The sequence below is a fragment of the Lontra canadensis genome, unplaced genomic scaffold (genome assembly GCF_010015895.1).
Source record: "Lontra canadensis isolate GAN:19392208 unplaced genomic scaffold, GSC_riverotter_1.0 scaffold10, whole genome shotgun sequence".
Taxonomy (NCBI): domain Eukaryota; kingdom Metazoa; phylum Chordata; class Mammalia; order Carnivora; family Mustelidae; genus Lontra; species Lontra canadensis.
The window spans coordinates 10,572,316-10,590,868 of record NW_022631004.1 but is presented as its reverse complement, the minus strand read 5'-3'; the positions used below and the strand labels follow the sequence as shown (position 1 = coordinate 10,590,868).

At 42.9% G+C, this 18,553-nt stretch overlaps 1 protein-coding gene across 2 annotated transcripts; it reads left to right on the top strand.

Moving 5' to 3' along the window:
• Positions 1-505: 505 nt before the first annotated feature.
• LSM6 (LSM6 homolog, U6 small nuclear RNA and mRNA degradation associated) lies at positions 506-14,387 on the top strand. Of its 2 annotated transcripts, XM_032855580.1 has the most exons (5): positions 506-609; positions 2,048-2,152; positions 8,726-8,841; positions 12,080-12,193; positions 14,091-14,387. In XM_032855580.1, exons 3-5 carry the CDS (start codon positions 8,748-8,750, stop codon positions 14,123-14,125), a joined length of 243 nt encoding a protein of 80 aa, XP_032711471.1. In that variant the 5' UTR covers positions 506-609; positions 2,048-2,152; positions 8,726-8,747; the 3' UTR covers positions 14,126-14,387. The 2 variants fall into 2 exon arrangements, with proteins under 2 accessions (XP_032711471.1, XP_032711472.1); XM_032855581.1 differs by lacking the exon at positions 2,048-2,152.
• Positions 14,388-18,553: the final 4,166 nt, after the last annotated feature.

The following is an 18,553-nucleotide window of genomic DNA, read 5'->3' as shown; positions in this document are numbered from 1 at the left end:
TAGATTGTAATGTATCGCAATTTATGCCATTATAATTCGGAGTTACTTTAGTGATTTTAATTCTTTTTGTGGCAATTAACGTTGCCATGGGAACAATCTCTTGCTAATATCGACTTCATCTTCACACACACTTAATCAAAATCCAAAGGTGGATGTGAAGATTTGAGGCTGCCTGTTTTATTTGCATTAACTTATTCAAGGATTTTTCATTGTCATTACGTTGGCAGTAAATTCCAGTTTAGTATAACTTCAGGCTCTTTCTTGCATTTCTACCTAAAGGAAAACCCGGCTAAAAGATCACTTCCAGGTTTTTTCAATTTTATTTTAGAGGTGTTTGTTTTCTGTTAAGAGGAAGCACCAGCGCTTTCTCCTTTGACCTCTAAGGCACCAACTTTGCCTTCAGGCAAAACAAGCTTCTTGGCTTTGCGCGCTCCGCCGAAGTCTGGCCTTTTCGGCCCTCGCAGGCTGCCGTAGCCAGAAAAGTCAATCCTTGGTTGCAGCGGAAAAGTGCCACCTGCCTCGGCAGTTTCACTTTCGATTTCTTCCGATCCTCGGCGGAGGCCCGGCTTGTGAGGCACTTGGAGTGGGGGTTTGGATCCCGGCCACCAGGTGAGCCAGGCAGCCGCGCGGGCGGTTGGAGGCCCCAGCGCTCTCTCGCTCGGGGCGGGTTTGGGGAGCGGCAGCCCGGGTCTGGGCCAGGCAGCCCCTGAAAGGCGCCGGGAGGGAGCGCGGACGCCAGGAGCCCATGGGTGGCGGGCGCCCCCCAAATGCGCTCAGTTTCTCCTAGGCTCCTGGGAAGGGCAGGAGATCTGTGGTCCCCGGGCTGTGAGAACCCCTCCGGAGGGGCGTCTAGACCGCGCGGGGAAGAACGGCAGCGACCTGGCCCCACCGAGTTGCCTTCCGAGACCAGTCCTGGTTGCCCAAGGTTCCGCGGGAGCCCAGGCGGGAGCCTGCGGAATGGGCGGGAAAGCGGGCCCCGAATGCGCGGGCCGGCCCCGCCCGGTTCCTGGGGCTCCAGGGCTGCACTGACTACATCGGGGTGGTTCCCCGACCCCCAGGAATCAAGAGCGGGACTAGCCCACCTTACCCAGTTCTCAGGTTGCCGACGCCCACGGTTGTAGGGGTTAGGTCCTATCACCCGGGGTTTTGGTCTGTAGGTGTGTGCGCGCTCGCTCCTTACGGGTGTTTTTGTTTATGGTGTCTAGCGTTAGGACCATGGGAGAAGGGTCGGTAGTGGTTTAAGGTGCCCCCCCCACCCCCACCGTAACACGGGGCCCTTGAAAAAGTGAAAACACAGGAGTCCAGGGAAGGAAGTAATATTCACTGAATCCCATCCACAATTTCTTTCTGTATTTTAGTCTCGTGTATGCTACTTTCCATTTGAGTTAAGACTATCTTATCAGCAGTATAAGTAGTCGTCCACTTTCATTTAAAAGTTCTTCCCAAATATCATTTCTGATTTTGCATCTTTTGATTGGCTACCTATTCCGTCATTGCGTAGGTCCCATAAATTATTCAACCGTTTTGGAACTGTGAGGCATTTAGGGTGTTTGTAAACTTTCATTTGGCTTTAGCATCCCAGGTAATACTCTGATAGACTTTATTTTTAAAACTGTATTTCGGATAATTTACTCGGACTAGAGTCTGAGCAATAGATGCTGTGTTCTAGTAAGGTCTTTTTTTTAGATATCTATGCCCATTACCTAATTGTTTTCCAGGAGAGTTTTAGCAGTTTACCTCATTCATGTAAGGTTGTGCCCGTTTTTGCCAAAAGTGTGATAGCTCATTATGTATTTTATGTATTTCTAATAATCAACATCTCTTTGGATTTAAATTTTTTTTTTTTTTTTTTTTTTTTTTTTTTTTTTTTACAGTGGTGTCCCATTTCCAGTTGCTTGAATTTTGTGCAGGAGTGTAGACGATTGTCTTGGGTGTGTGTGTGTGTGTGTGTGTAAATGCATTATTGGAGTTACTGCATAGGCTGACTGAATGTTACAGCGAGATGATCTCTTAAGTGATCATCTAGCATAACTCCCTTATTTTGCAGATGAGGAACCTGGGGCCTTGAGAGGTGAAACGATGAGTTCTCCAAGGCATACAGCTAAATTAAGTAGCAGAACTGGGATTAGAATTCAGGTTTCCTGTCTCCCAAGTGAGTACTCCTTATGCTGCATTGGGTGGTCTCTGAGCTGAACTGTGGCATACTTGTGTGAGAACCTTCAAAAATGTTGATATCACTTGGATTATTCTGTCCTGTTAGAATTGTACCAAATAACAGAGGTTGTAATCATCTGAGGGACATAGAACACTGAAAAATGGGAAATTGACCATTTTCATGAGGGGGACTAGAAATCCATTACTTAGAATGGTGACCCCTGCAAGATTTTTTGACAGTTGTTTTCACATTCCATTTCTGTCAGAATAAAATACCTAGTAAGTTATAATTTGTATTTTGTCATCTGATTAGAATTGAGCTGCTCATTTTCATTTGTTATACCTTGAAGGTTTTAAAAAACTTGTCAATTTAAGACAAGAAAAAGTGGTTGGTTGGTTTGTTTGTTTTTACTTAGGGTTTATAACAGAGTTTTTCAGCCTCCCTTGACATTTTGAGCAAGAGAATCCTTTGTTGTGGAGGGCTGTCTTTGCTTGGTAGAATGTTAAGTCATGCCTCTGGCCTCTATGTAGTAGCACCACCCTCCTTCTTCAGGACAATCCAGAATGTCTCCAGATATTTCCCAATGTCCACGTTTGCTTATAGGAATCATTTGGGAAACTTTATAACATGTAAGTTCCAGCACCTCTTGCCTAGGGAGTCTGAATAGGAGTAGACTATAGGAATCTGCATTTTAACAAGCATCTCCCTCGACTCAGATGCAGCTGATTCTTGTACAACACAGAAACATTTCTGTTTTCTTCATCTTTCTCTTACTGGCGGTCAGTAACAGATATATTACTGTGCTCTAGCCATTTAAGTGCACAGATGATTACTGTGCTAGTCACTCTATACTCTATGGTTCGTGGGTGGAGGAGAAAGGGACAGGGATTTTCCTTGGCACTGACCTTAGATGCCTCCCACAGGGTTGGCCATTGAGCATAGGGACCAGGGATACCATTTTCCACATCTCTGAGAAGCTGAGAAGCTTAGAATTTAGGTGGGAGACTGGTCAGCAGGAAAACGACGGAACAGCCGGATAAGTGGAAGGTGGTGGTGCTGTGAGTGCTAGGTTTGGGGCTGGAGTGAGAGAGGGGAGGAAGTTAGCCCCCTACTGTGTGGGAGGAGGGATTGGTAGGGAGTCTTCAGGAGAGGGCTAGGTACCCCAAGGCTCTGAGAAGGGAGATGCTTAGAGAGCTGTTCTCAGTGTCCGACGCCCTCTCGGACTCCCAGTTCCTAGTCTTGAGCTGCATTTACGAGGGTTGTGATGCTATGCTTCATTGTAATTATTTACTTTTCACATTTTCTTCACCCTAAACTGTAGATATTCTACGAGGAGGTGAAAGTTTGCAGGTAAACATTGCCAAGAAGCAAGAATTTGTGTGCCTTCTCCTCAGCAACGTAACTCAAAAGCACATTAGATAGATTTCTTAACCTTTGACCACTGTATTTCTTCCCAGGCTAATTGACAGCACTTTGTCCGTTTAGGCATTTTTCCTCCAGTGCTCCTGCTCTCGAGCTGGATCTCCCCTACATCTCCATAGATGTCTGTGGCCGTTCCCCACCTGTCACGGGAGGATCCAGACATATTCCAAAGGGCAGCTTTGAAAGGGCTTGGGCTTTGGGACCAAGCCTTAGTTGTGCTTGCCACCTCACAGGGTTACTGTATGAATTGCTTGTGGATCTCACACAGCTTGGCACATCGTTGGATGAATAAAATTTGGTTCTTTCTCCCCCATTCTTTTACTAAAAAAAAATCTCTGCAGGGCAGTGTGCAGATGTTCTTACACTAGACCTCTCAGTAGCTTCTGGCAGAAAATATACTGCCTTTGACTTAATAGCCATTTCTGAAAATAGGTCATTTAAAACAAGCCTGAGTAGGAGTCAGGGGAGGGAGAGAGGAATAGAGGTGATTATGGCTTTAATTTTCAAGGGAGAAGTTTTATCAAGGTGACCCTGCAGAAAGGAGGCCTTTTTCCTCTTATGTGTTTATGGTTCAAGAGGCTTTTCTCTCGCTTCAGAAATGGTCAGAACTGTGCCTTCTGCCTTAACCAATTTAAAAGATGAACATTAAAATTACGTGAGCCAAGTGATGGGAAAAATTGTGATGTTGAGACCAATTTACTTATACAGAATGGATTTATGGGCAAATCATTAAGTCACGGGGAGTACCAGGGAAGCCTAATGAAGACGAATGTAGAAGATGTGGTCTCCTAGAGTGATGGATAAAATGCGTTTGAAGCAGCCACCCCCTTTTCAAATAACTTCTGAAAAAATTTTTTCTTTCCAAGAGATTTAGCAGAATGCAGATGCTCTGGAGGAGAAAAAAAAAAAAAAAAATGAAAAGCTCGGTAGTAGTCTTTCACATGTTCCTGTCTTTTGAGGGCGAAAAGAGTAGTACAAAAAAAAAAGTAGAGAATGTGAAAGAGAGTAGTGGCACATTGTAGCAGATAGAACCAGACGGGGAACGTGGCCACGTCAGAACTAGGTGAGCTGGTCCAGCTCTTCTCCACGGTACAGAGCCGAGCTCAGGCAGGTCTCAGCTCAGGACCCTGTCACGTTCCCTGTCCTGTCGCTGACATGGTGTTCCCCAACTTGCCAGGTCAGAGGAATTTGCGAGGCATGTGCAAACCGGTTCCCGAGTTCTGCCCCAGAACTACCGAATCAGAATCCATTATGGGTTGGGGAAACCGAGCTGGCGGTTCAAGTCCAAGCTTTCTTAGCCGGACTTGCTGTGCGTGCCAGGAACGTGGCGCCTGCTCCCTCCGTCGGCTGCATTTTGTCCTGTGGGCCTGTGTAGTGTTTTTTCCTCAAATCCAAACGCATGGCTGTGCAGTGCCTTTGCTAGGATTTCTCTCCTTTGGGCCAGTGGGCTGCTTTTCCCCGTAGATGAGTCCTCCAGAGTTCTCTGCTCTGCCAAGCCTGTGCCAAGTGAGCTGCTTTCTCTGTGTGCCACTCTCCGCAAAAATCTATCCACATACATCCAACTTCTAAAAAGTTCTCCATTGACATGTTTTGGGGCTAGCTTGGTAGTGTAAACTCTGAAGGCCTGAGGCTACCTGTGTCTTACTAGTGTTGCACCCCCCCAGCCCTGCCCGTGCACCCGCCACTCAGGTGCTGCCCGGAAGTTGGGAGTGTTGAACACCTGCAGGAAGAGATTGATGCTAATTGGAGTGAAGATGTGGCTTTAATGGCAGAGGTGTGATCTTTGATGAGCTTAGAAGCATATTACCTGCTTTCTAAAAAGGTGAAGAAAGATGAATAACATTTTTTAAAAAACAGCCAATACCAGCAGTTTGTCTAGGCCTGGAGTCTTTTTGCTGTCATTAGCTTTTAACTTTGGATGAGGTAGTTAGTAATAGTCCTATCAACTAGATTTTCACATGACCATGCATCTTGGTGGGTTTTGTTTTGTTTTTGTTTTGTTTTTTAAACACAAAGTAAATAGCCAGTTTTGTCTCAGTCTTATACCTAGAAAGCACCATCCTGGGATTTCGCATCTGATGGGAAATGCACCTGACTCATGAGCCGAGTCTCCATCAGGCCTTCAGAGTTAATAGTCTCTCTAGACCCGTTCAGCCACAAAACAGCTCGTGTTCAAGGCATAAATAAGGCAGTTTGTAGACGAATGGAAGATTTGTTTGTTTTTACTAAACTCATCAAGAGTACTGAATCTGTTACGGGATTTACTTTGTAATATTTTTTCTTGCACTCAAAACAGCATAAAGAAAATTGTGTGGTCTGAGTCTCAAATGAATAGTGGTCATGAATAGTGGTCGTCCTGCATAGTAGTTGTAATTCCAGTTATCTACTGAGACTGGAGCTAAAAAAAATAAACTGGCAATCCAGTGGGAAAGTTAAATTAAAATTTGGTGAGTGAAATAATTAGCAGATTGCATTTTAAACAAATCTTTCAAACCTCGGGGAGATGGAGTGGGGAATGGTCCAAAGAGCAGCCCCAAATTCAAGCATACTTCGTGAAATTTGCATTTTCTTTTATTTAACTGAGGCTGCTGACTTTTGGGTTAAAGAAAATTGTTTTACTTAATTATAATCACTTTTGTTTACTCACACCCTTTGAGCAAGAGTTTAAATTTTTCTGGGTTCCAAGTTCTTTAAGATCAGAACCTGTGTGAATGCCATGTTTTTTTAATTTCCCTGAAAATATGTGCGGACATATGCACATTTACTCAAGAAATGAAAAGCCTGTAACTGAGCATGCTAGCTTCCCCGAACTGCCTGAGCTGGCCAATTCACTGTGAGAAAATCTCTGAACGATATTCCTGAAGCCATACTCTGATCATGGGGTGGATAGACTGGGAGTGAAGTAAGCAGTGCTGTTTATGGAAGAAAGTGTTACAAAAATTTGGATTGAAAACAATTTTGAGTCGAGGAGAGTCCTTAATACATTGTATCCATACTGATTTTAAGTGTCACTACTATATGGCTACTAAATAACAGCTGAGTTTGACTGAAACAGAAACATTAATTTCCAAAGTTCTTTTGCTGTCAGTTTTTGCTTAAGTAACTACAGTTTTGTTACATTTGTTTATCAAAGTATTTTGACCCAGATAATTGGTCTGTAACAAGATGAATTTTGAAAGGAGTGATTGGCAACGATGTATGTTTGATTTGGGTATATAATGCTCTGTCTGTATTTCAGACTCCTATTCTTGAGTTTTAAGACTTTTTCTTACTAAAAGGCAACCTACGGAATGGGAGAAAATACTTCCAAATGACATATCTGATAAAGGGTTAGTACCCAAAGTATATAAAGAACTTAAAAGCTCAACTCCCCAAAACCAAATAATCCAATTAAAAAATGGGCAGAAAACATAAGCAGACATTTCTCCAAAGAAGACGTACAGATGGGCAACAGACACATGAAAAGGTGCTCAACATCACTAACCATCACGAAGATGCAGATCAAAACTACAATGAGATGTCTCCCCACACCTGTCAGAATGGCTAAAATCAACAACACAAGAAAGAGCAGGTGTTGGCGAGGATGTGGAAGAAGAGAGGAATCTTTGTATAATGTTGGTGGACATCCAAACTGGTGCGGCCACTGTGGAAAACAGTACGGAGGCTCCTCAAAAAATTAAAAATAGAACTACTCCTATGATCCAGCAATTGTATTACTAGGTATTTACCAGAAGAACACAAAGATACTAATTCAGAGGGATACATGCACCCTCATATTTATAGAGCATTAGCTAGAATAGCCAAATTATGGAAGCAGCCCAAGGGTCCATCATCTGATGAATAGATAAAGAAAAGATGGTGTGTGTGTGTGTGTGTGTGTGTGTGTGTGTGTGTGTATTCATGTGTGTATGAAACGGAATATTACTGAGGCATAAAAAAGAATGAAATCTTGCCATTTGCAGTGACATGGATGGAGCTAGAGAATAATATGCTGAGTGAAATAAGCCAGGCAGAGAAAAATACCATATGATTTTACTCATATGTAGAATTTAAGAAGCAGAACAAACAAGCAACGGGGAAAAAAAGAGTGGCAAACCAAGAAAACAGACTCTTAACTATAGAGAACGAACTGATGATTACCAGAGGGGAGGTGGGTGGGGGATGGGTGAAATAGGTGATGGGGATTAAGGTCGGCACTTGCTGTGATGAGGACCGGGCAATTAAAATAAAAACTTAAAAAAAAAAAAAAAGGATTTTTTCTTTATCTTATAGAGTGTATGTCTGCTCTAATAGAGTAAGTAAAAAAAAATCTCTGGCTGCATTAGTAACCTTCAGGAGGCTGTATAAGTTTGATGTAGAGCACAGGCTGGTCATCCACTTACTAGCTATGTGACCAGAGCAGGACCTCTGTGTGTCTGTCTTCATCTGTGAAACAAAGATTAAAAAACAGTACCTATCCCATAAGGTAGTCAGGTTTAAATGGATTAATATATAAAAAGTGCTTAGGTAAGTGCTGGCATCTAGTACACTCAGATGTTAGCTCTCAATTATCCATATAATTAGTTTCAGAAACACTATTTTGGCATCATTTTGTAAATATGCCTATATCGTATAACATAGACTTTAAAATATGACTGTTTTGAGCTTGAATGTTGGTTCCATCACATTTAAGGGCATATTTTTTCAGCTTTTTGTGCTTTTATTTTCATTAGCAAAATGGAGATACTATGACTTTCTTCTCAGGGTTCGGAAGATTAAATGAGATCGTGATTATAAAGATCTTAGCAGAGGGCTCAGTGTAGAATGAGCATGCAGGAAATGATGGAGGTAGCAGTGGTTGTAATGGGTATACTGACTGTGTGGAAGGCAGTAGTGACAAGTGATTAAGAACGGGGCTCTATTAACACAGGGAGCCACGATGAAACTGTGTCCTAGGGTTGCTGTGGGACAACTGAATGAGGTCATGTAGCTTAGTATCTGGCTGATAGTAAGTACTGGAACATGCTAGCTGTCATGTTGTAATAGTAGTGAATAATGTGGAGTCTTCATACGTGGCCCGGTGGTACGTGATTGCCTATAAATATGGTGAAGCCTACAAGGCTTCTTTTGGTGAATAATTAACTTTTGTCTTTTATTGCTCCTTTTCAGATTTTTGATCAGGATTGTTAAAATGAGTCTACGGAAGCAGACCCCCAGTGACTTCTTAAAGCAAATCATTGGACGACCAGTTGTGGTAAAATTGAATTCTGGAGTGGATTATCGAGGTAATATTTTCATGCTTTATCCTCACTCATGCAACTAAATGAGTAAATATGACTTAACTGGTTTTTATTAAGCTCTTAAGCGTACCCAGTTGGGGGGGGAGGGGGAAGCATTGATTACCAGTAGTTTTTCTGCCCATTTCTTTTTTGCCTCTGAGATGATTCCCTTTGGAGATAGGGTGGATAGCAGGGTGTGTGCTCTGACTTCCGGTGTGATTTGTGTGACTGTGGTCTCGTTTGTGACTGGATGTGTGCGTCCTGGTAATAGCCAGGATTCTCAGTCACCTCAGGCATGAATAACTGGAAGCCGAAGAACACTTGGCACAGCAGCCTTTGTTTTTGCTGAAATATTTAAGGTTGACAAGCAGCTATTTAGATAGTATCATTTTACAGCATGAACTTCCCACTCTTACGGAATGCGTGCTCTCCAAATACACCTTCCCATTCTTTTCGAGAATGCTCTTTTTAAGAGGCTGTGACACTACTGAAATTAAGTTTGTGGGAGGAATGGTATCAAAATCCCATTTTTTTAAAGTTACTCAAATACTCACATCTTCCCAAACTCAAATACGTTAATTACCTGGACTATTCACGAGTGCAGGTTACGAATTCATGAGCAAAGTAAAGCCTTTTTTTGGTGTCTTTTCTGAATGAGGATGGTAGTCTTAAGCCTTTTCCTCTTTCCACACATGCAAACTTAATTTTTCTGAGAACTTCCTGTGTGTCTAGTGTGTGCTAATCATTTCAGTTTCCAATTTATCTTCACATAAATCCTTTGAGAAGTCTGTTTCTCCCCACCTACTAAGGGAGGAGCTAGGACTCCCAATTCAAGCTTGGCTAAAAGCCTGGTTAAGGAATCACTCTGCTTTTAGTTACTGCTTTAGTTTCTTGTCATCAGTGACCTATCTCCAGTTTAATTTGATTATTCTAGTGGAACTAGTAGATTTATACTGAAATCTGAGCTATGAAGTCTCTATCTACCACTTCCCACCTATGGACTTTTGATGAGCCCAAAGGAGGTAACAGACTTCTAGAGATTTGACCACATTCAGCAGTTGGTTTGGGTGGGAACAGTGTTCAATGTCTTCTCCCAACCTACTTCATTGAGGACATCAACCAGCCTAGCCTGACTTTTTCTCTCTATACTCATTAGGGAGATTTTTTTTTTATCTGTAAAGGTAGCATATGTGTTTTTCTTTTTTCTTTTTTTAAAGAATTTCAAAATAAATAATGAAGAAACGTATACAGAAGAAAACAAAGTCTCCCCAAATTCTTCCATCCAGAGACAATCAGGCTTGCCAGTCTGGACCTGTACCTGTATAAGCATAATTTTATATAAATGGGATCAGCTGTACATATACCCTGATTTCCTTTCTCTTTTTACATGGAAAGAACACATTCAGTTCTCTGACAGTATAGAGTTTTTCGTGCTGCAAAGGAGTGCCTTATGTGGACGAGCCGCAGTTTTGTTTTTGTTTTTAAACAGTTTTCCTATTAATGGGCTTGTAAGTGTTTACCAATTTTTTGCTATTTTTGAGTAAACAGCTCTGCTCCTTTGACATGTCTCTTGAGCACTTGTCCAAGTATTTCTTTAGAGTAGATCCCCTGCCTCAGATTTCTGTATTAATGAGCATGCCCAGTGGCCCTCCCCTCTGGGCAGATGGGCTTATTCTTCGTGTTCTCCCCAACCCTCGTATTAGCCTTGTTTTCAACGTTTCCATTCTAACTGGCAACAATAGTTTCATTTCATGTCTGTTTCTTTGTTTACTAGTGAGGTTGAACAGCCTTTCACACGGCTTGTAACCATCATGATTAAATTAAAAAACCCCAGCTCTCTGTAGCAGTTTCTCTTGTTTAAAGAAAACTTTTTTTTTTTTTTTCCTGTTATTCATAGCAGTTTATCCCTTAGAGATGGGAGGGGGTTACAAGTCCAACCTCCTGGACTCTTGTTCTCAAAACAACCTTTGCTAGGAGAATAGATATGTTTTTATTAATGAATATTTCTTTTTGAAATGCTTTGGGTTAACTTTGAAACACATCATCTTGCAGAAGTTTCTTGGGAATTTAGGATTGTGGTTTAGAAGTAAAATAATACAGCAGGAAATAAATTGGAAACTTAGAGTTTAAGCTTTCTTTTGATGGGAAATAATTGTTAGTAATTGTTCATCATCTATTCTGATTCTTTGAAAGTGTACGGCTTCTAGCAGAATTCCGTTAGGTTAATGTTGTGTGTTCTCATTACACACACAATTTGGAAAAGGAACGTTTTTGTGTAGAGGAAAATGGGGGCAGACGCAGGGGAGTGAGGAGCATATTAACGAAGTAGAGACTAAATGAAGCTATCGACTTGGCTAATTGACTCAAACTTATAGTATTTGTTTTTGCCTGGTTTTTGTTTTCTAGAAAATACCACATGAAGTTAGAGACCTAGAGGCTTATATATTTCCATCTCTTGAGAAAAATTGTTGGGGCAAGTTTTGCACAATAACAGAGTTAAAAAGATTCACTCAGACAGTTTGCTTAAAAGCTCTTTAGAATGTTCTTGACCATTTTTCTCTATCAGTCTGGCTTCAAAACTCTTCTAACTAACTAAACAGAAAGGGATGTGTTACAATGCAGTACGGTGCCCTGTCTTCTCAAGCTGCTCTTCGCCAGGAGTCACAGCTCTCAGATGTTCCTTCAGGAGCACCTGCTGTCTTCTCCTATTATTTTAGCAGATTGTGGCAACTTCCTCTGAGCCCTGGAGTACATTCATCTGCTGCAGTAGATGTTGGGAGAGAATGCAGTAAATGTGCCAGACCCATATTTCACCGCGTGGCTAAAGAAAGAAACGCCACCGGAAGCGAGGAGTCCTGGCCCGTGGTCATTTGTCTCTGCACAGGTTGCCCACTCCCGATTTTAGCTTTCAAAGAATGGTGTGCTGTTTGGAATATGCTCGTTAGGTGACTTCTATGAAGGTTTTAGAACTTGCTGCTGTTATCAACACATCCCATGAAGCGAGTGATAGTCTGATGTTTCCCCCGTCGGCGTTGGGTTTGTGACTGCGTTTGCACTGTATGCTTCTTCGCCGTCACTCCCGTTGGCGTCAAATGAAGCCATGGAGTTTCACTTTCAGTGTGAATTTTTGTATTAAGTATGTAAGAGCTAACAAATCTCGAGATTGTCAGCTCTAAGGGATACCCTGTAATTTTCAACTCTGATGTGCCTTGGATATCTTCTCTTGGACTAAATCTGCCTGCAGGGGTCCTGGCTTGCCTGGATGGCTACATGAATATAGCCTTGGAGCAGACGGAAGAATATGTAAATGGACAGCTGAAGAATAAGTACGGCGATGCATTTATCCGTGGAAACAATGGTAAGATTCTCCCATCATACAGTTGTGCGACACCCAAAAGAAGCTTTTTTGTTGTTGTTTATAATTGGAATCCCCAGCAGATTTTCTGCATAATTCAGAAGTTTAGTTTTAGTCTTGCCTCATTTATTTTTAACTTCTTCAATCTCAGGTCTTCATTGTGACCAGTTTTTTGTTTTTTGTTTTTTGTTTTTTTTAAGACGCTTCATGGAATTTTGGAACAGACATTCTCACCTTCCCTCTCTTTACTGATGAGGAAGTGAGGGGTGTTAGGACACTGACCCAGAGCTCCAAATACAGTTTGTTATGTTCCTCCAATGCTGCCTCCCACATTGGAAGTTGGAGCTGTAAGAGTGGCCACTGTTTCCCTGCTATCTTTGGTTTGCGTCATTTGGCGGGTAGCTTGTCCTGATGGTCCTTTCTTCAGCATTCAGATGCTTTTTGTGGAGGTTTGCATCCTTTCATTTGGCAAAAATGACAAAATAGGAAACATGATTCTAAAGTTACTCCACTTTTTAACAGCTAGTATGTTGCTGTGATTATTAAGGTTACTCTTAAGTACCTTGCTTAAAAAAATGATCAGTGAAGTCATATTTGAATTTCTCAGGGACAAGGGAAAAACCTCAAAACTGAGGGAATTATCCCTTGACCCATCCCCACCTTGGGGCCCATCCCCAAATGGAGCCTTAGGGCTCTTGAGTTCCAGTTTTTTACTGATGTGAATTCTTTAGTTCTCCATAATTTCTTCATCCCCCTTAACAGTTGGATCTCAGCTCTGAACTAAATATTCTGTCTCTGTTCTTATAGTACCATGTTTCTTTATATCCTATCTTTGCATACATCTTTTGCTGGCTTTTTATTCCTTCCAACATGTAGAATTCCTTCAATTTTTAATATTATTATTTTACTCCCTCCATTTACTAGAAATGTTCTGTCGTTCCCTATCTGCAGACAGCTGAGAGCCCCGGTCACCTGTGAGTGGTGACAGGCTAGATCCTGTCCCACGCACACTGCTTCTCGGGCTTGTCCAGTTTCCCAGGCGTGTTTCTACCATCATTCTGCTGCTTCCCTTCATATAACTTTTTCTGTGATGTAATCAATGGGAGTTACCTGTAGACTCCCAGATTCATATCCTTGTCTCTTAAAAAAGATCTTGTTTAATTTGTGCTCTGTTCTTTGGTCAAGATATTTCTTAATGTTCACTTTGAACAGATGTGTCAGAGTCTGAGGAGGCCTGGGAGTGGGAGGACAGGAACACTTCTGTGAAAGCCTGACCCAGAGTCACCTAGTTACTAAGTTTTATCTTATTCTGAAGTGCCACATATCCTAAAGAGTTCAATTTGGGTGCTCACAAGAGGACTAGCCAAGCAAAACTTTGGAGAACACCGAAGGTTGATACTTTAAAAGGGAACTCAGAATAAAGATTTTAGTACTTAAAACAACTCCCCCAAAACCTCCAAATTCCTCAGCTCTTGTTTATCCTGTTGTAATTAAAATAGTGGACAGTTTAGAGTTTATATTGAAGAGATGGATGAGCATACGTTTTTTAGTGTTAATCTGAGGTTTAACCTGGTAGATTTACTTTACTACAAGCAGAATTATTATAATTATAAAACATTCTTAGATTCCAGAGATTTTCACTTCTATTTTTTTACCTTCCCAGTTGCAATTTACAGTCAAATATATAGCGAATACTAGAGCACAGTCCCATAAGATGTCAAACCCAGGCCTGGATTCATCAAATCTAGATTTTTTAGTAGTCCTAGAATTTATTGTGTGGTATGGAAATTCCTTTTCACTTTGTAGAGATGTTAGGCCTAAATCTATTTGCTTTTACAGCTTGCTATTGTGATTTTTTAAGCACAGTGTTTTTCAATGTATTTATTTTTTTCCTTGCCAGTATTGTATATAAGTACACAGAAGAGAAGGATGTGAAGACACCAAGAGGACAATACTTTTCATACTTGGATATATTTTTTTATGAGGTGTTTTTTGTTTTTTGGTTTTTTGGTTTTTTTTTTGTTTACTTATCCTGTTTTATAATAGTTGGTGATTTTCACTGACATGCAAGTGAGAGAAGTGCACAAAATCGTGGATGTAGTTGTAAAGAGCTTCCTCCATATTTAAGTTCCAGGCATTTTCTTTTCCCGCTGTGTCAGCATGCAGAATGCAAAAGAATAAAAAAAAAAACAAGTAAATCCGTTTCTCTGTACGTGATTTTTAACTCAAGTGTCAAGCAGTGTCACTTGGTTGGATTTCCTTTACTCACTTGTCTGATGAAAGGATGCATATGATGATCCTTAAACCATTTTAGATCTGTCCTCCTTTGTCCCATCTTCTTCAGCTTGCCACATGAAGCGCTTGAGGAGAGGCGTTCTGCAGAGGAATCCGGTTTCGGTCTGAGGCGGAAAAGGGTTTATGAGGTTAGAAGTTCAGCCTCTGATCCTGTTGTCACCTGGATAGAAAATAGAGCTGGGGATCTAACGGTGGCACTTCCACAAAGGGAGTGGGGATGTGCATGGAGTTGGGGAGAAATTCCGAAGGTTAGCCATATTCGGGTTCGCCCAGAGGGAGGTCAGTCTGCAGTGGCCTTGCACCTCCTGCGTGGGTGGACTTGTTGGATTTTCTTGCCTTCTCTCGGGAGCCTGGGCATGGGTGTCGTTCTCTGATATTTATGCAGCCCAAGACGGGAGGAGCCAGTCCCGCGCACACAGCTGTCTGGCAGTCGTTCAGGTTCAAGCAAAGCCTGGACTTTGTAAACTTCCTCAGGTTCCAGTTGCTTCACTGTGACTGGGGGAGAATTTCTCCTCACCCCCCTGCTCAGGGAAGCGCTCCTGGGCAGCCTTTTTCGAATCTGAGCCACATTAGAGTCTGATATTGTCCAGGAGCACAGCACTGAGCGTTCACGTTGCTTGGCACAAGGAGGCTGCTCTGTGTTCTGTGACTCCTGCTGAGAGGGTTTTCATGGTTTGTTAATGAGCTTTCCACAGCCCTGCTTTCTTTGAGAAGTTTATGTAGTCTCTAGGAACAACAGACGTATCTGGGCACTGAGGTTGAATGAATGCTGGACCATTGTGTGAACGTCAGACTGGCCTTTCTCCTCTCTCCCTCCCCAAGCGCGACAGCGTTCCTGGTCCAGGAGCCCGTGGCGTGATTTTTCAACAGTCACCTGGTTGAAGGTTGTGGGGGCAGGACAGGGAAGGAGGGAGGAGAGGGGTGGTGCTGGTTCTGGACAAGGATCTGTGGCATTTTGTCTGGTTTTATTTTAAAAGATCAGAATAATTGGAAACAATTATTTTTTAAGAACTCAGGAAAGGTGAACAGAAACATCTCACAAGGTTTTACTTATGGGCACACCAAAAAGAAAACACTATGTGCTACGCTTCAATAATTTATCACTTCTTGACAGGGGCTTGAAAAGGGTTCAGTTGGTAAGTACAAATCACCAGGACAACTTTTTCTCCCAGATGATGTATCCATCACAAACAATCTCCAGATCTCAGTGGTTTAAAACAACAAACGATTCTCACTCCTCTCTGTCTGCAAGGGCCGGGCGGCGGTGGTGGGGGAGCTGCTGCTTGTGGTCACCCAGACACTCCGACTGGGGGAGGCAATACCTTGTGTCGCGGCCATCTCTGTGTGACTCAAGGCTTGGGGCCACTGGGGAAGAGCAGAAACAGTCCTGCCCAGGCTCTTAGATGCTCTCACTTGGGGGGTGACACCAGTCCCTTTCCCTCCATTTTATTAGCCAAAGCAAGTTAATGGCCATGGTTTCCTTTTAGTTTCCAGGATCCAGAAAGAGAGAAAACCAGACATATTGGTCAACAGGGCAATAATTACCACAATATGTGTATTAGGATTCTCCAGAGAAATAGGACTAATAGGATGTATATGCATAGAGGGAGAGATTTATTTAGAAAATTGGCTCACACGATTGTGGGGGCTGGCAAGTCCCAAATTTTCAGGGTTGGCTGGTAGGCTGGAGACCTGGGGAAGAGTTGCAGTTCAAGTCCAGAGGCAGTCTGCTGGCAAAATGTCCCCTTCTGGGAAGGTCACTCTGTTTCTATGAAGGTCTTCTAACCGATCGCATGAGGCCCACTCACATTATGGAAGGTAATCGGCTTTGCTCCAAGTCCCTACTGATTTAAATGTTAATCTGATCTAAAAAATACTTTCACAGAAACATCTAGAATGTTTGACCCAAAAGCTGGGGAACCGTGGCCTAGCCAAATTGATAATAAAATTAACCATCATGGTATATTCACCATATCCTTTGCATTATAAATTTCTTTCACAGAAACTAAGAGGTGTACCCAAACCCAAAACTGCAGTCTCCAATGTTATTCCTCAGATGTTATTCCTCCTTTCTTGGCTAAGAGTGGGGTTGAGGAGCCTCGTGCTCCTCGTGTCTTAATCACCTCTTCATTAGAATCCAAAGAAAAGGTGATTGGTTCTTTCCCTGGTTTTGGAAGCTGGGTCTGAAAAGATTGCTTTGGTTTGGTTTTGGTGCAGCATAACTTAGAAATTCCCAGTTAATATATTCCTAAATTTTAAAGAAATACCACCTTTCCATAGAGCAGATAAGCATAAGCTCAGGCCACAGACTGTGGAGAGAGGGTCATGGAGTCTTTGGGGTGCAGCAGAACCATGCTCTGTAAACTGTTTCTAAGGCTCGGGGTATAGTACATCTAACGCTGGACTTCATCGCTTCTCATAGGTGAGTTTGTACAGCGCTCCCCTCTCAGCGTATTTGGAACCCTTTACACGTACGTATCTTTCTCCTGACAGAGCGCCCATCTTGGTCAAAGATGACCTGTCTGGGACCTGATCTTCTGGGGGGCAGAACTAGCTCACCCTCTTCCGAGGTCCTCTGCTGGGAGCACAGACACAGATCCCCGAGATGCAGGGAGGGTAGCAGATGACCCACGGGGGAGCCAAGCTCTGCCTCCATGTCACTAGCCACCTGAGCTCATCCTCACACTCTCACTTGGCCGTCACGGAACAAGGCCATCCCCTTTTCCAGATGCGGAAAGCTGAAGCAAAGAAGTCAAGTGACTTGCTTGGGTCACCTGGGGAGTCGTTGCCACAAGGGGTGCTATTTGATCAGGCTGTTCAGGTGCCCAGCTGCTGCCTGATGATTCGGTCCAGCGTACATGCGCTCAGTAAATCAATCTCTGTGCATCCTCCCGGTCGTCTAAATAAGAAGGTCCCAAGGGGAGCACACAGACCGCTGTTCTCTGCATTCAGAGCTCATGTTGCTAAGGGTGATTTGCTGTCACTCTGCTGAGGTCTTACAGGGAAGAATCACCGGCGGCCAGCGGCCCTCTGCACATGGGCCCAGGTAAAAACCCTCCCCTCGGCTGGGGTCCATGGTGCTGTTCACAGAGTCTCGCTTCTCTTGAGATGACTGTCTCTTAGAATTTGTTTTTCCCACCCAGAGTGTCCACATTCCTAATGACTCCACGACAGGCTGTTTGCCTGCAGCCTTTTGCCGTGTCTTCGTGTTAGAAGCTGCGTCATCAGACGCGGTACATACATGGGAGAGAAATGGAGAGAGGATCTCTTTGAATCTCAATCACCTTTAGCTCCCCGGCCCAGCTCCGATAGCATCCACTGTCCTCTGTCTCAGACCCATTTGCTCAGATGTCTAATAAAGGCAAATTTAATTTGTGGCGTGTCTAGAGTGAGGCTTGCCAGGCCCCTTGACCACCCTCCCCTGCACCCCCGCCCTCCCTCCATGTGCTTAGCACACACACACCATCCCGGCTCCTGGAAGCACAACCTGTACCTTGAAACCTCTCTGCACCCTAACCCCGGTCACATGTGCTGCTTACTTAGCAGGCCGTGTTTCATGTCAAATCTTTTTAAAAATTTTAATTATTTATTTGAGAGAGCGGGCATAGCAGGAGAGAGCAGCAAGCAGAGGGAGAAGCCGACACCCCGCTGAGCAGGGAGCCCGATTCAAGTCTCCAATCCCAGGCCCCTGGGATCATGGCCTGAGCCGAAGGCAGACACTTAACCGACTGAGCCACCCAGGCGTCTGTGTGTTTCATGTTAAATACGTTTTGTTTGATGTTTATTATGATTTCACTTTTGCTGTTTTTATCATTTTTCAGTTTAGTATAGAAACTTTTTAAAATAATTTTTTTAATTGAAACTGATTCCTTTGAGAACTGTGAGGACCAAGTCCAGGATGACAAGAGATACGGTGGGCTTCGATCAAAATGTCGTGTTGTGTTTATGTTTCAGAAGAAAAGAGAAATACCTATTTTAAGACATATTAAAATAGAGGTTGAAAGAGAATAGACACCTACCCTCCATTCCCCGGTTAGAACTGTTTGCCCAGATGAATCTTTCTCCTGT

What these genes read in the sequence shown, in the direction of transcription:
- LSM6 (XM_032855581.1), top strand. Translation starts at nt 8,748, where the DNA reads ATGAGTCTACGGAAGCAGACCCCCAGTGACTTCTTAAAGCAAATCATT. An exon ending in TTCTGGAGTGGATTATCGAG is followed by an intron (nt 8,842 to 12,079) that starts GTAATATTTTCA and finishes ATCTGCCTGCAG; the next exon opens with GGGTCCTGGCTTGCCTGGAT. An exon ending in ATTTATCCGTGGAAACAATG is followed by an intron (nt 12,194 to 14,090) that starts GTAAGATTCTCC and finishes TTTCCTTGCCAG; the next exon opens with TATTGTATATAAGTACACAG.